Source organism: Biomphalaria glabrata, chromosome 6, assembly GCF_947242115.1.
Source record: "Biomphalaria glabrata chromosome 6, xgBioGlab47.1, whole genome shotgun sequence".
Taxonomy (NCBI): domain Eukaryota; kingdom Metazoa; phylum Mollusca; class Gastropoda; family Planorbidae; genus Biomphalaria; species Biomphalaria glabrata.
This window is the reverse complement of record NC_074716.1, coordinates 15,565,165-15,583,836: the sequence shown is the minus strand read 5'-3', so window position 1 is coordinate 15,583,836 and position 18,672 is coordinate 15,565,165. Positions and strand designations below refer to the sequence as shown.

General features: G+C 38.2%; 1 protein-coding gene across 2 annotated transcripts; it reads right to left on the bottom strand.

Annotated features, from left to right (window-relative positions):
• Nucleotides 1–4,880: 4,880 nt before the first annotated feature.
• LOC106073871 (NADH dehydrogenase [ubiquinone] 1 beta subcomplex subunit 8, mitochondrial-like) lies at nucleotides 4,881–18,644 on the bottom strand. Of its 2 annotated transcripts, XM_013234530.2 has the most exons (6): nucleotides 18,585–18,644; nucleotides 18,237–18,409; nucleotides 7,432–7,646; nucleotides 6,875–6,942; nucleotides 5,755–5,845; nucleotides 4,881–5,430 (listed from the first exon to the last, which is right to left on the bottom strand). In XM_013234530.2, exons 2-6 carry the CDS (start codon nucleotides 18,340–18,342, stop codon nucleotides 5,323–5,325), a joined length of 588 nt encoding a protein of 195 aa, XP_013089984.1. In that variant the 5' UTR covers nucleotides 18,343–18,409; nucleotides 18,585–18,644; the 3' UTR covers nucleotides 4,881–5,322. The 2 variants fall into 2 exon arrangements, with proteins under 2 accessions (XP_013089984.1, XP_013089983.1); XM_013234529.2 differs by having other exon boundaries at nucleotides 18,237–18,613.
• Nucleotides 18,645–18,672: the final 28 nt, after the last annotated feature.

The window sequence follows — 18,672 nt, the reverse complement described above, 5'->3', positions numbered from 1 at the left end:
CTTGTGGAATTAGGCCTAAATTTGTTTTCACTTTCTCGTGCTCCACATCTCCTTTCTCTGCTTGGAACTGATGTCTATATAGCCTACGAAACTTGTGATCAATTTTTTTTCTTAAAAGAAAGAAAGAAACTACAAAATTCTATCTCGCCACCTTCCTATAGGCTAGTCTACGTCGTATTACTCTCCATTTCATAAACTCTCGTTACTGCAACTATTCTTTTTTAAAGAACTTATGTTCAGTGCACTTAATCACCATCAACTCGATCTCCCCCCCCCCACACACACAAGCTGATTGACCCAAAGGCAGATCCCGAATGCGATGGATTGATGATGTTATGGAGACAGATCTACAACAGCTTGGGTTTCGGGCATGGAGACGAAAGGCTCAGGAGAGATCTTGTAATTTTATACATGTATATTATATGGTAACTCTTATATTATATTTATTACTAAATATATAGTTCGCGTTTTTTCCGATCCTGAAATCGAATATTTTCTCCTGGAAAACTCTTGGAAATCTCCTGAAATCCTAATCTCAGAATGGTGGGGGAACCCTGTGAAAATGAATTCTGCACTTCTTTTAAACATTTATACACATATTAATATCATTAATTAGTAACAAGAGGTTAACCAGCCAGTTAAAAAAAAAAGGAGGACGGCAAAACAGAGCCACCCCCCCCCCCGTATAAGCGCTGTTAAGATCAACTGAAGCGTCATTTCACCCTCACTGGCATAGAGGAAAGTAACTGCCAGCAAATGACCCCTGAGAGACTGTTGGAGAGCTGCGAGTCAAACATTTTAGACGGAAAGAAAATGCAGGAAAATAAAGGTCGCAACTGGGCGTAGACATGTGAAACACGTAGGCCTACTGCACTCATCCTTAATCTTCGAAATCGAAGACATTGGGTTAAAGTTAAAAATAGGCCTATTATTTTAATATTTCAGTTTACAAACAATAACAATAGATAAGACAAAAAGAAAAACAGATTAAATCAGTCACTAAATTATTATTAATGGCTTTTTAAGCTTATATAATAGGGGTTTCGCTGAATAGGTTTTCAGTTAAAAGGGTCATTTTGAGCGAACACCCCATAATATTTTTTTTTCAACGGAATGAATAGCCTTAGCTATTCTAGCTAACTATTTCCTCATCTATTTAGAAGCATAATATGCATTTTTTTTTCGGCCGATGTCCATTGGTGCTTTAAAATCGCCTTAAGTTCGGACCTATTCTCGTTTATCCGGAAACGTTTTGAGAATGAAATTTCCATACATGTCAACTTTGACCTTCAGCTATGCTTTATTGTATGAGGGAAAACGAAAGTGTTTATGTGGGAAATGTAGAAAAATGGAGTCTTTGTAATACCATTTTATTAGTTCTGCAGTTACTTTTGAAATAAATAAGAATGGATAAAAATTACGGGGAGGTGTTCGCTTTATATGCCATTTCGCTGATGGGCCTTTCCTTGATATAGATGTAGTGTAGAATCTAGACTCTATTCGCCAATTTTACAAACATAAACGACATCCATTACCGAAATTAGAACTGTTGTCGTAATCTTTACATGCAGTAAAGTAAAAAAAAAAAAAATAGTGGTCCGGCATAGTTGATAGGATTAATTATCATGCAGACGTCCGGCAGAAGGAGGACATCCTCCTTTTTGGAGTCGTTACCTCCATTGGCCAAAGGTGTACTAATGTACAATCGTTATGCAGCAGTTATGCTTGTCCTGGATGTGGCAAAATATGTGGGTCACAGCTGGGGCTGCGTAGCCACGGGAAATACTGCATTCCTCATTAATCTTGGACTCGAAGACAAGCCTTATAACTCTGTTTTTTTTTTAGTTTTTTTTTTTTTTGCAATTGCATGTTAAAATATCCATTAGTCGATATTTGCTCGTATTCTTTATATATAGGCCTAATTATATTTTAAATTGTGATTTAGGCCTAAACATCAAAATAATAATGGGCCAATACATAGAAAATGGGGCATTGTTTCGTATACCTCTTTCGTGATCAGACATTCACATTTCAAGGCTCCGTTCTTAAAAAGTTTAAAGCCTCGAGATATGAGAATTTTTCTTTAAAATGTTCGGGCCTAATGCTAACGTCGAAAGAGCGCATTTTCTGTATTGATCAACGCACCCATGTACGTATCGTGTTTTCGCGCATATAACCCGCACACGCGTGTATCCCACACAAATTTCTAAATAAGTACAAACAAAATCGTACATCTGTACGATAAACTGCACATCTTATAAACCTCGCACGTGCAAAGCGTGTCTTGCATGAAACTTCTCTGCCGCATCGGTACTATTTGTTTTCTTGACGAGGCTCTTTAGCCTATAATGAGATGCTCATATAAAGCCTTCCAATGTACATTTCACAACAACACAACGAACTATAGGAGGCATAAAGACCCACTGGTATGTCCAGAGTTTCCGTTATACTAAGTTCATGAGTAGGCCTACCGGTAGGTCTAAAATAAATTGTTGTAGGGCCTACACCTTTGTATACCGGTCACAGCTGCAATTTGTTTGTAAAAAACTTGTAGGCCTATATGTGCGAAAATACGGTAGACAAAAGAGAGAAATAGATAGATCAGTGACATGCATTCAATTCTTCTCACAAATTATAAAGTGTTCTACGTACGTAGAAATGATGGCAAATTCCTAGCTACGTCACTGCAATAATTGCATGTGCAATTGATGTAGATCTAACATGTAGGCTAGAGGATCACTGGACACTAGCCTACTCTTGTTAATGACAATGTCTAAATCTAGTTTTTCACTTTTGTTACGACACATCTGTTGGGAGCATGCATTTGTCTATGTCCCTGCATTGTTTATAGAGTCTATTTAGTATAATGACCAACTGATAATGCTTCGCCTGGCTATTTATGGTCACGCTAGCAGACTGTTTCCGTGCTGATGACAGCATGCCAAAAGCGATCTTAAAGGAGGACAGCGTAACTGTTTTCTTGCAATCAGAGCTGAGCAATTCATTCTCTTGGCGTCTACAGTGCACTATTAACCCTTGTTTCACAAAATACGCAAGTCTATTAAGTTAAAATATTAAAATATGGTTTTATATTGAAACGTTCATTTTGGGGGTGAATTTCTTTTCAAAGGAGAGTTACTTTCCCCCCCCCCCCCCCCATCATTTATGGAAACAATTTAATGGCACTATGATTGCCAAATGAAATCATGATTTTGAAAGGTCATAATTCTTTTTTTCAGAACCCCTCCAAGAAACACATGAACTACATATCAAAAATAGCCAGCTGGGCTGAAAATGGTTGCATGTATTGTAGTGAAAGAGTTGAGGCAGTTTAAAGTGTTAATGCCATCAGTTTTAGAGTTAAAAGGAGTCAATATTTTCAGAAATTATCCAGGAAGTTTACTTACACATTCAAGATAATATACAGAATAGTTAACATGTAAAGGGAGTAAAGTATCTTATCTCTAGAATCTATAGGCTATATAATTCTCTTCTTCGCTCAAGAGTTTGGACGAGAAGAGGTAAAGGAAAGATCACTCTCTTATTTCTGCAAGTCAAACGAACTAGAGTTACGCCACGGATAATAAGTGAAATTTAAGAGTTTGTATTAGAAAATAAATGCGTCTTTGCATTTTATTCATTTTTTACTACGTATAGAACTACTTTACGAGCCTTGCGTGTCATACAGTATATCATAAAAATTCTATTTCCTACATAGATCACGCTCAATGGCAAGAATTACCAAATTTTTCAATATATCTACAAGAATTGTTGAATTAAAGTAATTCTTGATTAGTTTGAGACGCGAGAAGCTTCTTTAACTAGATTCCAAAATTACGGGATAATGCCGTTTTTTTTTTTATCGCGCGTAGGATTGGCATTTTCCATATTGAATGACACCCCATAAGGACAGTTTTTGTCTATATATTTCAGGAGATTTGTATGAGTTTTCTAAAGATTTTAATAATTTCTGGATATTTCCAGGACTTTTTCGTATATTTTACCATATCAGGATATTTCCAGGAGCGGGTGTTCTATGAAAGTGCGGGGCCCACTGCAGGCCGGCCTTACAAAATAGTGGTCGACTAGTTAATGTTATTTCTGCTATTAGAACCTTCAGTTTGAAAACTCTAGGACACAAGCTTGTTTCAGGGTCCCCAAATCAATGTGTGCAGTTCTAAGTTCCAAATGAAGTTAACTTCAGTGAATCTATTATTGAAATGAAGTTATAGTGTTTTATTAGTGTGTGTTCAATCTTTTTCCTTTCTTAACATGATGATTAAAATTATTTCAATGTGAAGTAGTATAATATGATATGTTGTGCCCAATGTGTAAAGAGGATGTCAGTTATTTCTTCCCCAGCAAAACTTGGACACTGGGTCATCAGATTGAACTTCTGAAAATACAAACATCCTCATTTCTTGTTCTAAAATGTATTAACTGCTCCAATTTAAAATACATACCCACATTAGAAAAGATATAAGAATTATTTTTTTTTCACAATCCCTTAGTAATCAGTTTTGCTTAGGATAAACCTATTTGATTATGACATTTTTTAAAAAGTTCACTTATATTTGAAAGGATAAAAAAAAAAAGGATATATGACAAAAAAAAAAAAAAAAAGAGTATCTTCTGCTGGGAGTAAATGTAACTGTAAGTTTCTTTGCACCATCTTCTACACATGGATGGTTTTCAAAGACTTATAGTTTTTTTTGCAAGAAAAAAACTGTTTAACTGTTTTCTTGCTTTGGAAAACTTTAAAGAATAACTACAATATATTTTTATTTAAATAGTCAACAATAAATATGTTGAATTATGTATATACAAAATAATTTTGAAGGACATATAATTGAACAATAATAAAATTACCAGAAAAAAAATTCACTTTTATGTCTAGTAATTTAACAATTTTTATTTCATAATTCTGTCTTAAATAGATCTTGATTAACCAAGAATCTAATAAGTAAATAAACATTGTTCACTGTAAAAAAAAAAATTTGCCCCATTTTATTTATTTTGCAAACAAATTAATTTAACAGGGCCAATAATAAAAGAACACTATTCTTTCTATTGCTTGCAAAATCATGATAATGAATGTATAAAGTGCATTCTGACAACTTAATTGTAATATACAAGGTGTATTCTGACAACCTAATTATAACCTCATTATACCAGACAATAAACACACCTATTTTTTAAAACTTTGTTTATCCCAAAGTCAAAAGAACAAAAATACAAACTATAACATCCACACATCTTGTGTTAATTATTTTACAAAGCCTTTTCAGCACTGTCTTTTATATATTTAACATGACAATAACATTATTCTTGTGTGGCTGGTTCAAATGTGTAATGCTTTATTACTGGCTCGGCAGCAGGGTCACCTCCCTTTTCCAAATACAAATCATTAAAAGGATATTGCTTGGGCATCTGAAAAGAAAGAAATAATATGCCAATAAGTCAAGAAAAAAAAAATTAAGATATTTTACAAATAATTGGTCTTTAGCTTTAGAAGCACAAGGATAATTGAAAATAAAATTCTAGTTTGCACAATTATGAAAAAAATTTACTATAATGGCTTCTGTTGCACGCAGTTAAAATAATCATGTACAATAAATATTAGATAAAACATATGGCCAAAAAAAAAAAAAAAAGACATTGTAAAGAATTAATTTAATTAAGACATTTCATCATTTTTTTACAATGTATTTTTATCAAATCTGAGCAGTTCTTATAAGTAATAGTTATACATACCCTTGGCAGAAAGTAAGGATAAGGTTTCAATATGTTCCAAGCTAGTAAAAAGCCAGCAAATATCAAGAAATATCCTGCAACAATCTGTCCACTATAGAAGGAATAATTTATTTTTAAAAGTAAAATAAAAACAGATTATAGACAATTAAAATTTAACATCTCACTTTTAACCTTCTTAAGACGAAGTGGCTGATCTATTGGCCGCAATGTTTCGGACCACAAGATTGGCTAGCTAGTGTTTGTATCAGCCAATCAGATTAGTTCTTACTATTTTTACACACTAGTAGACAGTAGTGGCGGCTTCCTTTGCTGTTTTCATATAATAATTTGTTTGTATTGATTTTTTGATGTGAGCTAGTGACAGGTGAAAATTTTAACATGTCAGACGGTGATATTGATGAAAGCACACTCTGATTGCCGTAATAAAAAATCAGGGCAGTATTGACGAAAGCTTTAGTTTACACTAGTACTACATCTAGATCTAGTACAATGTTGATAGTGTTGACGATGTCTATTCATGGTAACATGGTTTAGAGGTAAGGGTGAGGAGCTGGACAGAGAAGACCCATTGAGCTGTCACTATGGCCAAAATGAAAGTGTTTTTTTCCATTGGTACTTGGGGGGAGGAGAAAAGTAGTAAAATAATGTGACAGAAGTGTCTGAAGGGTCTCCATGTGCCTTGTTTCCCTAAACACAAGTACCGTAATAGGACGTATTTAGACCTAAAACTTCTTAAAAAACTCGTACCTCTTTTATTCTGTTCTGAAATTTTTTATTTTTTTTTTAAATTTATGCACATAAATTATGCAAATTAGCTTGGCTTATTTTAATAAATGTTAATATTACAGATGGATTCTATAAGATTGTATTAGTTCATTCTTTTCTATAGTTTTTGTGTATGTAAAGTAATTAGTCTATTTGTTAGGAATTTTTTAAATAAGAAAAGTGCTTAGTCAGGAAATAGTGCTCTGTCTTTTTGGCACAAGACATTGAAGACATGCTAAAAGTCTTCGTCTTAAGAGGGTTAAATAGCAGTGTCTATACATAAAAGCAAAATTATAAGGCTGACAGAAGTTAGACTTAGGTGATCAAAGACAAGCAAAATTGTAATTTTACTTACTAGGTGTATCTTCCAAAAGCTTTGGGGTCACGTAGGTCATCAGCTATCAGCTCATAATCTGGAGGAAACTAAATGTTAAAATGTACAGGATTAATCAGTATTTAATACCATTTCTTAAAAAATTATGCTCCACGACTATTATCTATATAAGACTAGTGACACGCGTAAGACATAATCCTCTTCTTTTTGAAGTAACATCTGCATTTTATAAGATAAGATACTGAAAAAAGACAAAAAAAAAAACAAACAAAAAAAACAGTAAGTCATAAGAACATATTTTAAAATTATTAAAAGTTATCTCTCTAACAGAAGAACTGTGATGTTCATTTCAGTGGATAGTGCAATTTTTTTAGAAGAATTTTTTTTTAAATTTAAAAACATTAATTTAGTTAGAAAAATGTATGCAGAAACTAACAATGTCATACTTTTAATCCATTAAACCTCCTTTTCAAATCATCTGTATTTCTCATGCTGATACTAAATTTATAATTAGGATAAATTCAAAGTAAAATTTATTCAGATCTCACATAGAACATTTTAAAAGATGTCTAACTTACTGTTTCTCCATAGTGACGTTTATCACCTGGATGATCATAATCTTCAAAAGGATCTCTCCAACTATGAGATGTTGCTGGAAGATAAGGATAGTCCCCAAGTGATTCATCCATCAGTATATTGTAATCTTCAGGTCGTAAGCCATATTTTTTTGCCGCAGCTGCTCGTTCTTCAGGGGTACGTGGTAGTGGACTGGGTTTCCAATCTTTATTCCAGTCTGGTATATGAAATGTTATATATGTTAAATATTGTTACGAATCTCACTATCCAGGCTCTCTGCAAACTGCACCATACACCACCAACTTAAAGAACTTGACAAGTCAGGGCTCCAAAATAACGTAAAGGTTTAATGTCCATAAATAACAGCCAATACTGTACAATTGGCAGCACGTAGAACAGTACAAATAGCTCTGCGATAACAAATATCTCTCCGATAACACCGTTCCGCCGTATCAGTCTTGCACTGGCCTCTCCGTCTCGTTCCGGGCTTGCACTGGGTTCAACAGTTCGGGACTGACTTCACACACTTGGGCTCATTGTGTCGGACTCGATCACAGACCAAGATCAAGACGCCGTTCGTCTCAACTGTACTTGACAGTACTCCGCACTGAACCGTCGTAATGCTCCGTACAGAACCACACCGTTGAACTGTGCTGTAGTCGACCGTGTTCTGAACTCCTGTCGTGAACCCGCTTTCTGAACCGTCTTGACTGGACACCTCCGCTCTTTATATAGGGTCCCTACTGGCCTTCTAGAACCGGACGGAACGCCGCTCGACGTTTCTAGGTGGTCAGATGACTACAACTCTCGTGACGCTAATGAGCTCTGTTCACGACGGCGATTCTTCCCGAACCCTCTTGTTGACACTCGTCTCGGCCGATCGTCGTAACTCGTCACGGTTGACCGCTCGTCTAGCGCTGGCCTGGGGCGATTTGCGTCGGCTGACTACACACACACCACTACCCCCGTTTGTGCCACCACCAGGTTTATAACACTGCCCCCTCCTTAGATCTGTCCGTCCCGGACAGAATCAACATCATGACATTGGCTGTAAAGTTTCATCGCTGCAGGCGGGGGTCGATCAGTGGCAGTTGGCTTGCCTCTTGAGCCTGATGGAGCCATCCATGTTGCAGTCAGCTTCCTTCTTCTCCTCCAGTTGGCCTTCACCTGTTTGCCTCGACGTCGTGCTTTCATCGCCACCCACGTTGAATTTAGTAAACGTTTTCTTCTTTTCCTCCAGTTAGCCTTCATCTGGTTGCATTGATGTCGTGAGCGCATCGTCATCCATGTTGCACTCAGGAAAAGTCGCCTTCTTCTTCTTCTCCGCCAGTTGGTCTTCATGTGGCTGCAGTTATTTCTTGGTGGAATCACCATGCACGTTGGACTACGCAAACGCCGCCTTCTTCTTTTCCTCCAGTTGATCGTCCTCTTGTTGCAGTGACGTTTTGGTTGCATCGCTCTCTTGTCTGTCGGTACTGAGGACAGCCACTTGACACATGGAGAGGTATAGGATGTAAGGGCAGGGATTACCAAGATTGTTGACCAAAGAGGTGGCTTCATAGGGCTTTGCGAAGAAGGACTGGGATGGGCTTCAAATCCACAGGACAGGGAATTGTGGGACAGGTCATCATCTTCAGCCTTGTCTGGGGGGCATGCTTGTGGGGCAGGTTGGTAACACTCCTCGTGCAAAGGTCCCTTGTCTTCGGCTTCAGGCTCCATTTGGCTTTCTTCACCACCATCAGGACCTCTCTCTCTCGTCTCAGTATCGGGCCAATCGCCTGTTGGTTTCAGACCTGGTCGATGACTTTCATCTTGCAAATGTCCATCAAAGTCCACGTCAGACTGCCTTGGATTCTCTTTACCACCATCAGGACTTTCCTCTCCAGTCTTGGCAACTGGACCAACGTCTGTTAGGTTCGGACCTGGCTGGTATCTCTCGACTTGCATGTGTCTCTCAACGGCTTCGTCAGGTTTCAATGGGTCCTCATGATCACCACCAAGGCTCCTTTCTCTGGCTTTAGCATCTGAACGAACGTGTGAGTTGTTGATTCTCTCCTCCACAGCAGGTATGCGTTGGTTCATGGCGGCTATCTTGGTGTTCATGGCATCTATCTTGGAATTGGTGTTTTCTAGCCCCGAGTGCATAGCTGCCATCTGCTCCTGTTTGCTACTGGCGATTTGTCCCTGCATAGCTGCCATCTGTCCCTGCATAGCTGCCATCTGTCCCTGCATAGTACTGGTGATCTGTTGCTGCATTCTACTGGTGAGCTGTTCCAGCAAATCCGGTTCGACTTCAAAAAGGTATGTGTCCGGATCTTGTTCTTCTTCCAACATGTCTTCTCGGAGGCGTGCTTGTAAAGTTTCCTTGTTTCCATATGTCTTCAGCCTTCGTCCTCGGAGTTCTTCCTTCAGTTCTCTAAATTCAAGTTCGTACAGCAGTTTCAGACGAGCCATAGTAGATCCGATCCAATCCGATTCCGATCCGATCCCACTTCTGACACCAGTTGTTACGAATCTCACTATCCAGGCTCTCTGCAAACTGCACCATACACCACCAACTTAAAGAACTTGACAAGTCAGGGCTCCAAAATAACGTAAAGGTTTAATGTCCATAAATAACAGCCAATACTGTACAATTGGCAGCACGTAGAACAGTACAAATAGCTCTCCGATAACACCGTTCCGCCGTATCAGTCTTGCACTGGCCTCTCCGTCTCGTTCCGGGCTTGCACTGGGTTCAACAGTTCGGGACTGACTTCACACACTTGGGCTCATTGTGTCGGACTCGATCACAGACCAAGATCAAGACGCCGTTCGTCTCAACTGTACTTGACAGTACTCCGCACTGAACCGTCGTAATGCTCCGTACAGAACCACACCGTTGAACTGTGCTGTAGTCGACCGTGTTCTGAACTCCTGTCGTGAACCCGCTTTCTGAACCGTCTTGACTGGACACCTCCGCTCTTTATATAGGGTCCCTACTGGCCTTCTAGAACCGGACGGAACGCCGCTCGACGTTTCTAGGTGGTCAGATGACTACAACTCTCGTGACGCTAATGAGCTCTGTTCACGACGGCAATTCTTCCCGAACCCTCTTGTTGACACTCGTCTCGGCCGATCGTCGTAACTCGTCACGGTTGACCGCTCGTCTAGCGCTGGCCTGGGGCGATTTGCGTCGGCTGACTACACACACACCACTACCCCCGTTTGTGCCACCACCAGGTTTATAACAATATATATACATGATAAAAATGTATTGTTACGATCTTCTCAATCAGACCATCTGCAAACACTACTTAACACCACAACCACAGCACATCTAACTCAAGAACTTGACAACAAGAGCTTCAAGTAACAAAGTGGCGATTTAATTACAAATACATCGACAGCCAATTCAACACAATTGGCTACATCAATTCAAATGCTTTCTTGAACTTAACAGAACAGCCTAACTTAACATTACAAGTCTCTCTAGCTCGTACAGCTACATATTGAGGACTCAAAGGTACCACAAGTCCTTACTGCCTTGCTGTCCTGGACTCAACTGTCTCTCGTTACACACTGTCGCTAGTCCGCGAAGGCTCTCGATCACATGACCACAACATGGGTCATATTTGCGTAAACTAGCAGTACTGTCCCTTGTCTATCGACAGCCGTTGAACCGTTGACCTGTGTGATTGGCCTGAGTGGTGTGTATCAGTAGGCCGCACACATATTAACCCTTTCAGTCCGCCACTGGAGTTACAACAGTATGATAACATTTAAGAGAGCTTATCATATCTAGACCTAGATTATTCTAGATATACTTGTATTTCTTTACATGATCAGATACATAAGCAGGTTGACATGTTGACAAAGTTACAAATAAAGCAGATCGATCTATAATGAATCTCCACCCTGGGACGAAAGCTCTCTTCCTACTATAAGGGACCATATTGAAAACATAAAAAGAAAATCTGACTACAGACCAACAGAGCTCAAGGAAATAGTGAACTGTTTTCTACAAACCAATTATCCTAGCAATCAGTGGATCAGAGTTTACACGAATGGCTCATCCCATAAAGCCACCACAAGCTGGAGCTGGAATACTCATCGAATGGCCAGATGGAGGAAAACTAGAAAAATCCAATTGATAGTCACAGAGCAGAAAGGGAAGCACTAGCACTAGCTGCTACCATGCTAGCAAATCATCCAAGTTTCCCACACAGTCAGATTGTCTTTCTAACTAAGGCGAAAACAGCCCTCCAAAGCTTGCAAAACTCTGATTCCTCTTATATTAAAAACCTCAGAACAGCACTTACAAAGCTCAACAACAACAGCAAGGAAATGAGAAAGCTGACACACTCGCCAAGAGTGGGAGAACTAACTCACAAATAAACTCTGCACTCTATCCAGAAGAATTGAAGAAATTAATAGTAAATAAAATAAATGAGAAATGGACAAGCTCTCATCCAAATCACAAGAAAGATGACACTTACTATAAGCTATTCCGACAAGACCAACGTCTAATCTTTCAACTCAGGACCGGACACAACTGAATGTGACAACACATGTACCGGAAGCTCAAAATTGGAACCAGTGAAATCTGCCCATGTGGAGTATCACCAGAGAATGCCGACCACGTTCTCCAAAACTGCTCTCTTTACCAAGAGGCCCATATAAGACACTGGCCCCAAAACACCGCAATAGAAAGAAAACTATATGGAGAGCTCCCTGATTTGGAAACCACTGCGCAGTTCATCTCATGTATTGGTCTAGTCATCTGAACACTCCAACATAACAATGAGAACAAAGAAGAAGAAAGCATATCGATGTCCCTTGTGTATATTGACCTTTGGAGCCAAAGTTTGTAAGATTCTTTCAGCTAATGTTTTTTAATGTTTATTATGCACTCTCAACTATAGGTAGTAGGCTCTTACACCAAAACTCCTAAACATAAAAAAAACAGGAAGACTCCTAAAACAAACAAAAACAAAATCTGAATAATGCAGAAATGCCTACCCCCAAGTCTTGCTAGTCTACATCTTATTTACTATAAATATTAATAATAATAATGGCAATGTCTTCGATTCCAAAGATTAAGGATGAGTTTCATGTAACTATACAAACCCAGTTGTGACCTACATATTTTATAGTATCTATATTTATTTATATAGATATATATATATAATATAGATATTATATTTCAAAAGTTAATTATATTGTTATAAACCTGGTGGTGGCACAAATGGGGGTAGTGGTGTGTGTGTAGTCAGCCGAAGCAAATCGCCCCAGGCCAGCGCTAGACGAGCGGTTAACCGTGACGAGTTACGACTGTCAGCCGAGACGAGTGTCAACACGGCGGTCCGGGAAGGATCGACGTCGTGAACAGAGCTCAGGAGCGTCACGAGAGTTATAGTCATCTGACCACCTAGAAACGTCGAGCGGCGTTCTGTCCGGTTCGAGAAGGCCAGTAGGGACCCTATATAAGAGCGGAGGTGTCGCAGTCAGCCCGGTTCACTACAGCACAGTTCAGCGGTGTGGTTCTGTACGGAGCATTATGACGGGTCAGTGCGGAGTACTATCAAGTACAGTTGAGGAGAACAGCGTCTTGATCTTGGTCTGTGATCGAGTCTGACACAACGAGCCTAGTGTGTGAAGTCAGTCCTGAACTGTTGAACCCAGTGCAAGCCCGGAAAAAGACGGAGAGGCCAGTGCAAGAGTTGATACGGTGGAACGGTGTTATCTGAGAGATATTTGTACAGTGTACGTGTTGCCAATTGTACAGTATTGGCTGTTATTTATTCAACTATTAAAGTGTTACGTTACTTTGGAGCCCTGAGTTGTCAAGTTCTTTAAGTTGGTGGTGTAAGGTGCAGTTTGCAGAGAGCCTGGATAGTGAGATTCGATATATGGTATATAGAATGTAGTCATTATAGACTAGATTACTGTTTAAGAGATTGTAACTAGATCTAGTCAATCTAGATTTTAGATCTAGATTATACCTACGACACTAGATTCTAGATCTAGTCTAACAGTCAGTTAGTAGTCTAGAGTCTGTAGACACTTAGATTTAGATCAATTATAGTCTAGATCTATCTACTATGCTTGGGCCATAGACTATGGTCAGTGTCGACAGTCACTGTCGCAGTGACACTGGTAGTGTAGTCTGTCCCCCTGTAGACTGTAGTCATAGAGATGATCTTATTTAAGTTATTACTTATATTATTAACTTTTTATTTTTATTATTTTTAAAACTATTGATTGTGATATATTGTATTGAGTAATTGAGCATTGGGTAATTTCCGCTTTTAGCTGGCGTATTTACGTCTCTAGGCAGCACCTGGCAACCACTGGCCAGATTTTTGCGATGTCCCAGCGTTGAATCGATGCTAAAAAAAATATTTTCAGGGGGAGATAACCTAGTTGATTTTTAATATCGCCAGCTGAAACCATACTCGAAGAGAGAGGAAATAAAAACATATAGAAATAATAGAATTAATAGCGCTGTAGAGCCGACTCACAGACCTATATAAATATCGCCAGCTTATAGCGGATTGCAAGAGAGAGAAAATAAAACTAATAGAAATAATAGGAATATTTACTATTGTAGTAGAAGTAGTACTTTAAAAAAAGGAATATGGGGGGGGGGGGGGGGGAGTAAAATATTATTTAAAATTGGAATGACATTAATAAAGCGTAAATTTAGGTACCTATTTTTTTTCATAGAAATTGAATTTAAATAGATTTAGGCCTATATTGCCCTATATATGATAGGATTATTGTATAGATCTATGAAATTATATTTTAAATGATTTGATGAAGATTTAAGGTGCTGACAGCTTGTAACATTTTTCAATAAAGCTGAAATGAATGTTGAATTTAGATCTAAGCCTAAATCTAGTGCCCTAGTGGACTAGTCTAGTGTAATGTTGTGTGTTATGAGACTTGTTGCATTGTATCTAGAATGTGCTTGAGGATACATGCAATAAACAACTGATGTCCTTATAGAAAAGAATTTCATATATAAATATTTATTCATTTAATAGAAATATCCCAGGTAAAATGACTGTCTTCTCTAATCTAGCCTCAAGAGTCAAGGAATGTGGCTAGGTAACCAAGGTCACTGAAACTGACTGACTGGCTCAAGAAATTGTTGCAACTTTGGGAGCGGGCTGGGAGTGGTCAGGGGTGGGGTTAAACAGCGGGAGCGGACTGGGAGGGTGGTCAGGGGGTGGGGTGAAAATGCGGGAGCGGGCAGGGAAGGGTGAAACTGCGGCATGGGGCTGGTAGGGGAGGGGTGGGTGTGTATAGCTGGATCCTTTGATCGGGAAACAACAGATTGACCAGAGAATGATGAAGTCCAGGTCTTAATGTAATAGGGCGTGTCGAAGGTGCCGAATAGGGCCAGATGCATTGCGCAATCCTGTCACTGTAGGCCAATGAAAGTAACTATCAGTGCTTGCTTACAGGGAACTTCTACTGTCAAAAACAGTCTTTAGATCTCTATCGGCATTTTCTCTTGTGACCAATCCATCTCCACTTCCTAAGATCTACACCTCTATATTTTTCTGCCCACTCATCTCCCACAGTTTGGTGTTTTCTACTTTGTCGTACCAGTGTATTTTTAGGATATTTCTCAGGCATCTGTTGATGAAGGTCTGTACTATTTTTGTTGTCACTTCAGTTGTTCTCCATGTTTCCGAATCATTCAATAGGACAGCCTTGACAATAGAGTTAAAGATTCTTAGTTTAGTCTTGTTTGAGATGTGAGGAGATTTACAGTCAGGTTGGTTTTGTGTAAATCAGTAAATGTCTGACGCGCTAGATTTATACGACGTTTAATGTCTTCAGGGTTAGGGTTAGGGTTAGTAATTTTTTTGTTAGATTTATCTGAATTTGACAAATTTATCATTCTGTTCTGCCTTCCCTTCCACAAGCACATCTTAAAGGTTAAGGTAGTTGGGGATAAGGCAATTATATTTATCGTCATCACACCCGATCCGACTCTGTATCTATCATCGGAATCTTTTGCTTTATCGTTTAAAAAGGGGGGGGGGGCTGAAATGGTAAAATTCAATACTCTACCCTCAAACTTGACTTTGCATTTACTACTGACTTATGAGTGGCTGAATTTTACATTAGAGAGAGGTAGCGACATAATATATATTTAAAAAAAAATAATATGAACAATTAATCTAAAGGGTTGGTGGTGGATGTGAAGCATTAAGCGGGGAATCATCTCTACCTCCCCTCCACAGAATCCTTTGATATGCAGGCCTAAATTATATAATGTGATTTTCCCCCGCATTCTTGTGATTGTACTTTTTTTTCCGTTTGTCAGCTTTTCTTTTGATTCATGAACATTCTGTTGAAAATTAGTTATTGTTGGTATTTTCGGAATAAAACATGCGCTAAAAAAATCAATTATCTTCTAAATTAAGTCTCTATTGAAGAGTGCCTAATTTTCTGCCTTGTCAAAAAGTGCCCGATTTCCCGGTCCCGGGTGCTTAAATTACTGGGAGCTTAAATATTTCCAGACACCAGTCGACTGTGAGTCAGAAAGAATAAAATCATATGTTACCGTTTTCCATTCATTGGACCAAGGCAGACTCAGCTTCGGGTCACAGAGGTCGTTTAGCTTCCCTCCCCTTATCACTGTTAAAGCAAAGAGGGACACCCATGAGCCGCTAGCCGAAAACGCCATCGTCTGGATGTTATGTCATCCTGGATGTCTTGCTAACTTCTGTCCCCCCCCCCGTAAGACTTAGTATTCTTTCGCCACTTTCTCTTCCCTCCCCTCTTCTTGACATTCTTTCATTCTCCATATATGACTCCCCTCACCTCGTGTGAATGGTAATTGGTGTGCGTGTGAGGCGTATTGTATGAGTGTGACTTATATAACGCACCTGTGGTGTATTGCTCCAGTGGTCAAATATGGGACGTCTAGTAAGTGAGGTATGTCTTTGATTGTAAGTGAGATATGAACAATATGGGTATTTGGCGCAGTAAAAGTGGGCGCTGTTTTCTTTTGAACTTCCAGACCGCCGAGCAGCAACTTTAGAACAGAATTAGAATACGACTAATTTCGTATTTATCACCAACTACCAGGATCCACTTGTCAAGGTATTACGTTATGTTGTAATTATCTTTGACTCAACTCTTTTGACACACAAAATAATCAGCTCTGCAAAGGTTTATTGTGCTTTGTTAACAGCGCTTAATAAATTAAATTATTATTTTGTAGTTATTTGCAGGAGCTTGCATACCTAGATAAACCTAACTCTATCCTAACCCTAACATTAACGGTACCTAAACAGTAGGCCTATATCTAGAGGAAAAATGTCGATTTTTGCACATTAACGTAACCTGTAGCTAATCAGTTAATGAGCAGATTAGCTAGCTTAAATATATGGCTCCTCCTTTGTAGCTGAAGATGAGATTATTTCCCATTTTCTATGAATTTGAAGATGGCTTTGGAGTCCATTTTTTCTTTTAAAAAGCCGACCACATAGATGGCATGGGTTGCTGCAGATATGCCTGCTTCATTTCTCACCTTCCTTTTTTTTTTAAATCTTAGATCTACGTTCTTTGTTGATTACTAAGCTCCTTGCGTTATATCATGAAACACGACACTCACGGCCGCAGTCAATAAGAAAGGACCCAGAGCTATAGCGTTTCCCTCACACTCCTTGAGAGAACTCTTAAGGGTGTCTTTGTAAGGTTTGTGTTGACCTTCCTACGCAATTATTGCTGTGGCATGGATACTATTTATCCGTAACAACGTCTATTATGTGGTCAAGCCAATAAACCAAATGGATTATTCTTTAATGCAACTCTAATGTCCAACCCAAACCAAAGACTAGCTAAGTAATGTGCACATTGACGGATTTTAAGCTTTAGCGGTACTGTGTCAGCGTGCACTTGTCTCCTCTACCGCCTTAAAATCGTTTTCTAAACTAAAATGTACTAAAATGATGGTACTGATAAATCTACCTTAGTCTAGTCCCCTGCCTAGAATGAGAAAGGAGGGGATGGTGGAATTAATATGTCTCATTAATTGTTTTACCATTAATAAGATACTTGATAAGCTAAGTATTTTTTAACTCTCAATAATTTCATATAAAACACACGCGCAAGTACGTACGCACACACATACACATATATACACACATATGTACATACACACACATAATGAAATAAAGCATCATCAAATTAAAAAAAAAAAAAAGAACATCTAGATCTATGTGAAAAAAACAAAAAATACCGATTTTTTATTTTATTTTTTTTCAGATTCAATAGAACACAAAAACATGTATCCTTAACAAACTCAATCTACACCAACACATACAAAATAAAATATTGAGAAATAATATAGATTCACTAGTAAAATGTACATCTATTTCCTGTTTAAATAAATAGGTCTACATTCCCTCTTATCTAAATGTATTCAGATTTTATTCATGTAATAGTTGGCAGCACACTATAACTCATTTTATTTAACCAACAAAATCCATCTGGCAATAATTGGTTGCCTAGGAGCTGTTGCTATCATCATTTTAATATGGCGGCCGCCAGCTAAAACATGATCATACCGAGCATTGGAAGTATTTGAGTGATTTCAAGTACTAGATAAGTAATTAGAGTCTAGACTAAGACTGACTACTCAGTCAGACTTAGACTACTTAGACTTTTACTACTTTTAGAGTGTTAGACTAGTTAGAGTTAAGAGTATAAATTTTGACACTTATAATTAATATAATCATCATATAATCATGATAATCATGATTCTAGATCCACGTTCAAGATGAGCTAAAAAACAACTTACAAGCAGCAGAAACAGCAGATGTCATTGATAAATGTGTATGTTTCTGTAAAATGTATGGCTTCGTTTGCCTTAGTAGCAGTGATAAGCTTTTCTTCAAGGTCGCCATTTGTTGATTTGTATTAGTATTATGATTATCTTTACCTGTGGCAGACTGTGGGGTACTGTGGTACAGTCTAAACAGTAAGAAAAAAGATCAGTTTTTAACTTTTTAATAGAATCTAGTCAGATCTGGATTAGATTTATCAATCTATCTAAAGAAATCTAGATCTAGATCTAGCTTTAATAATACATTGACTAGATCTAGACTGTATTATATAAGATAAGATAAGAAGATCTAGATCTACTGACTTTACACTAGATTCTAAATCTTAATCTAAGAGTATCTATAACTATAGAAGATCATATTTATATCACAGACCTATATAGATATAAGTAT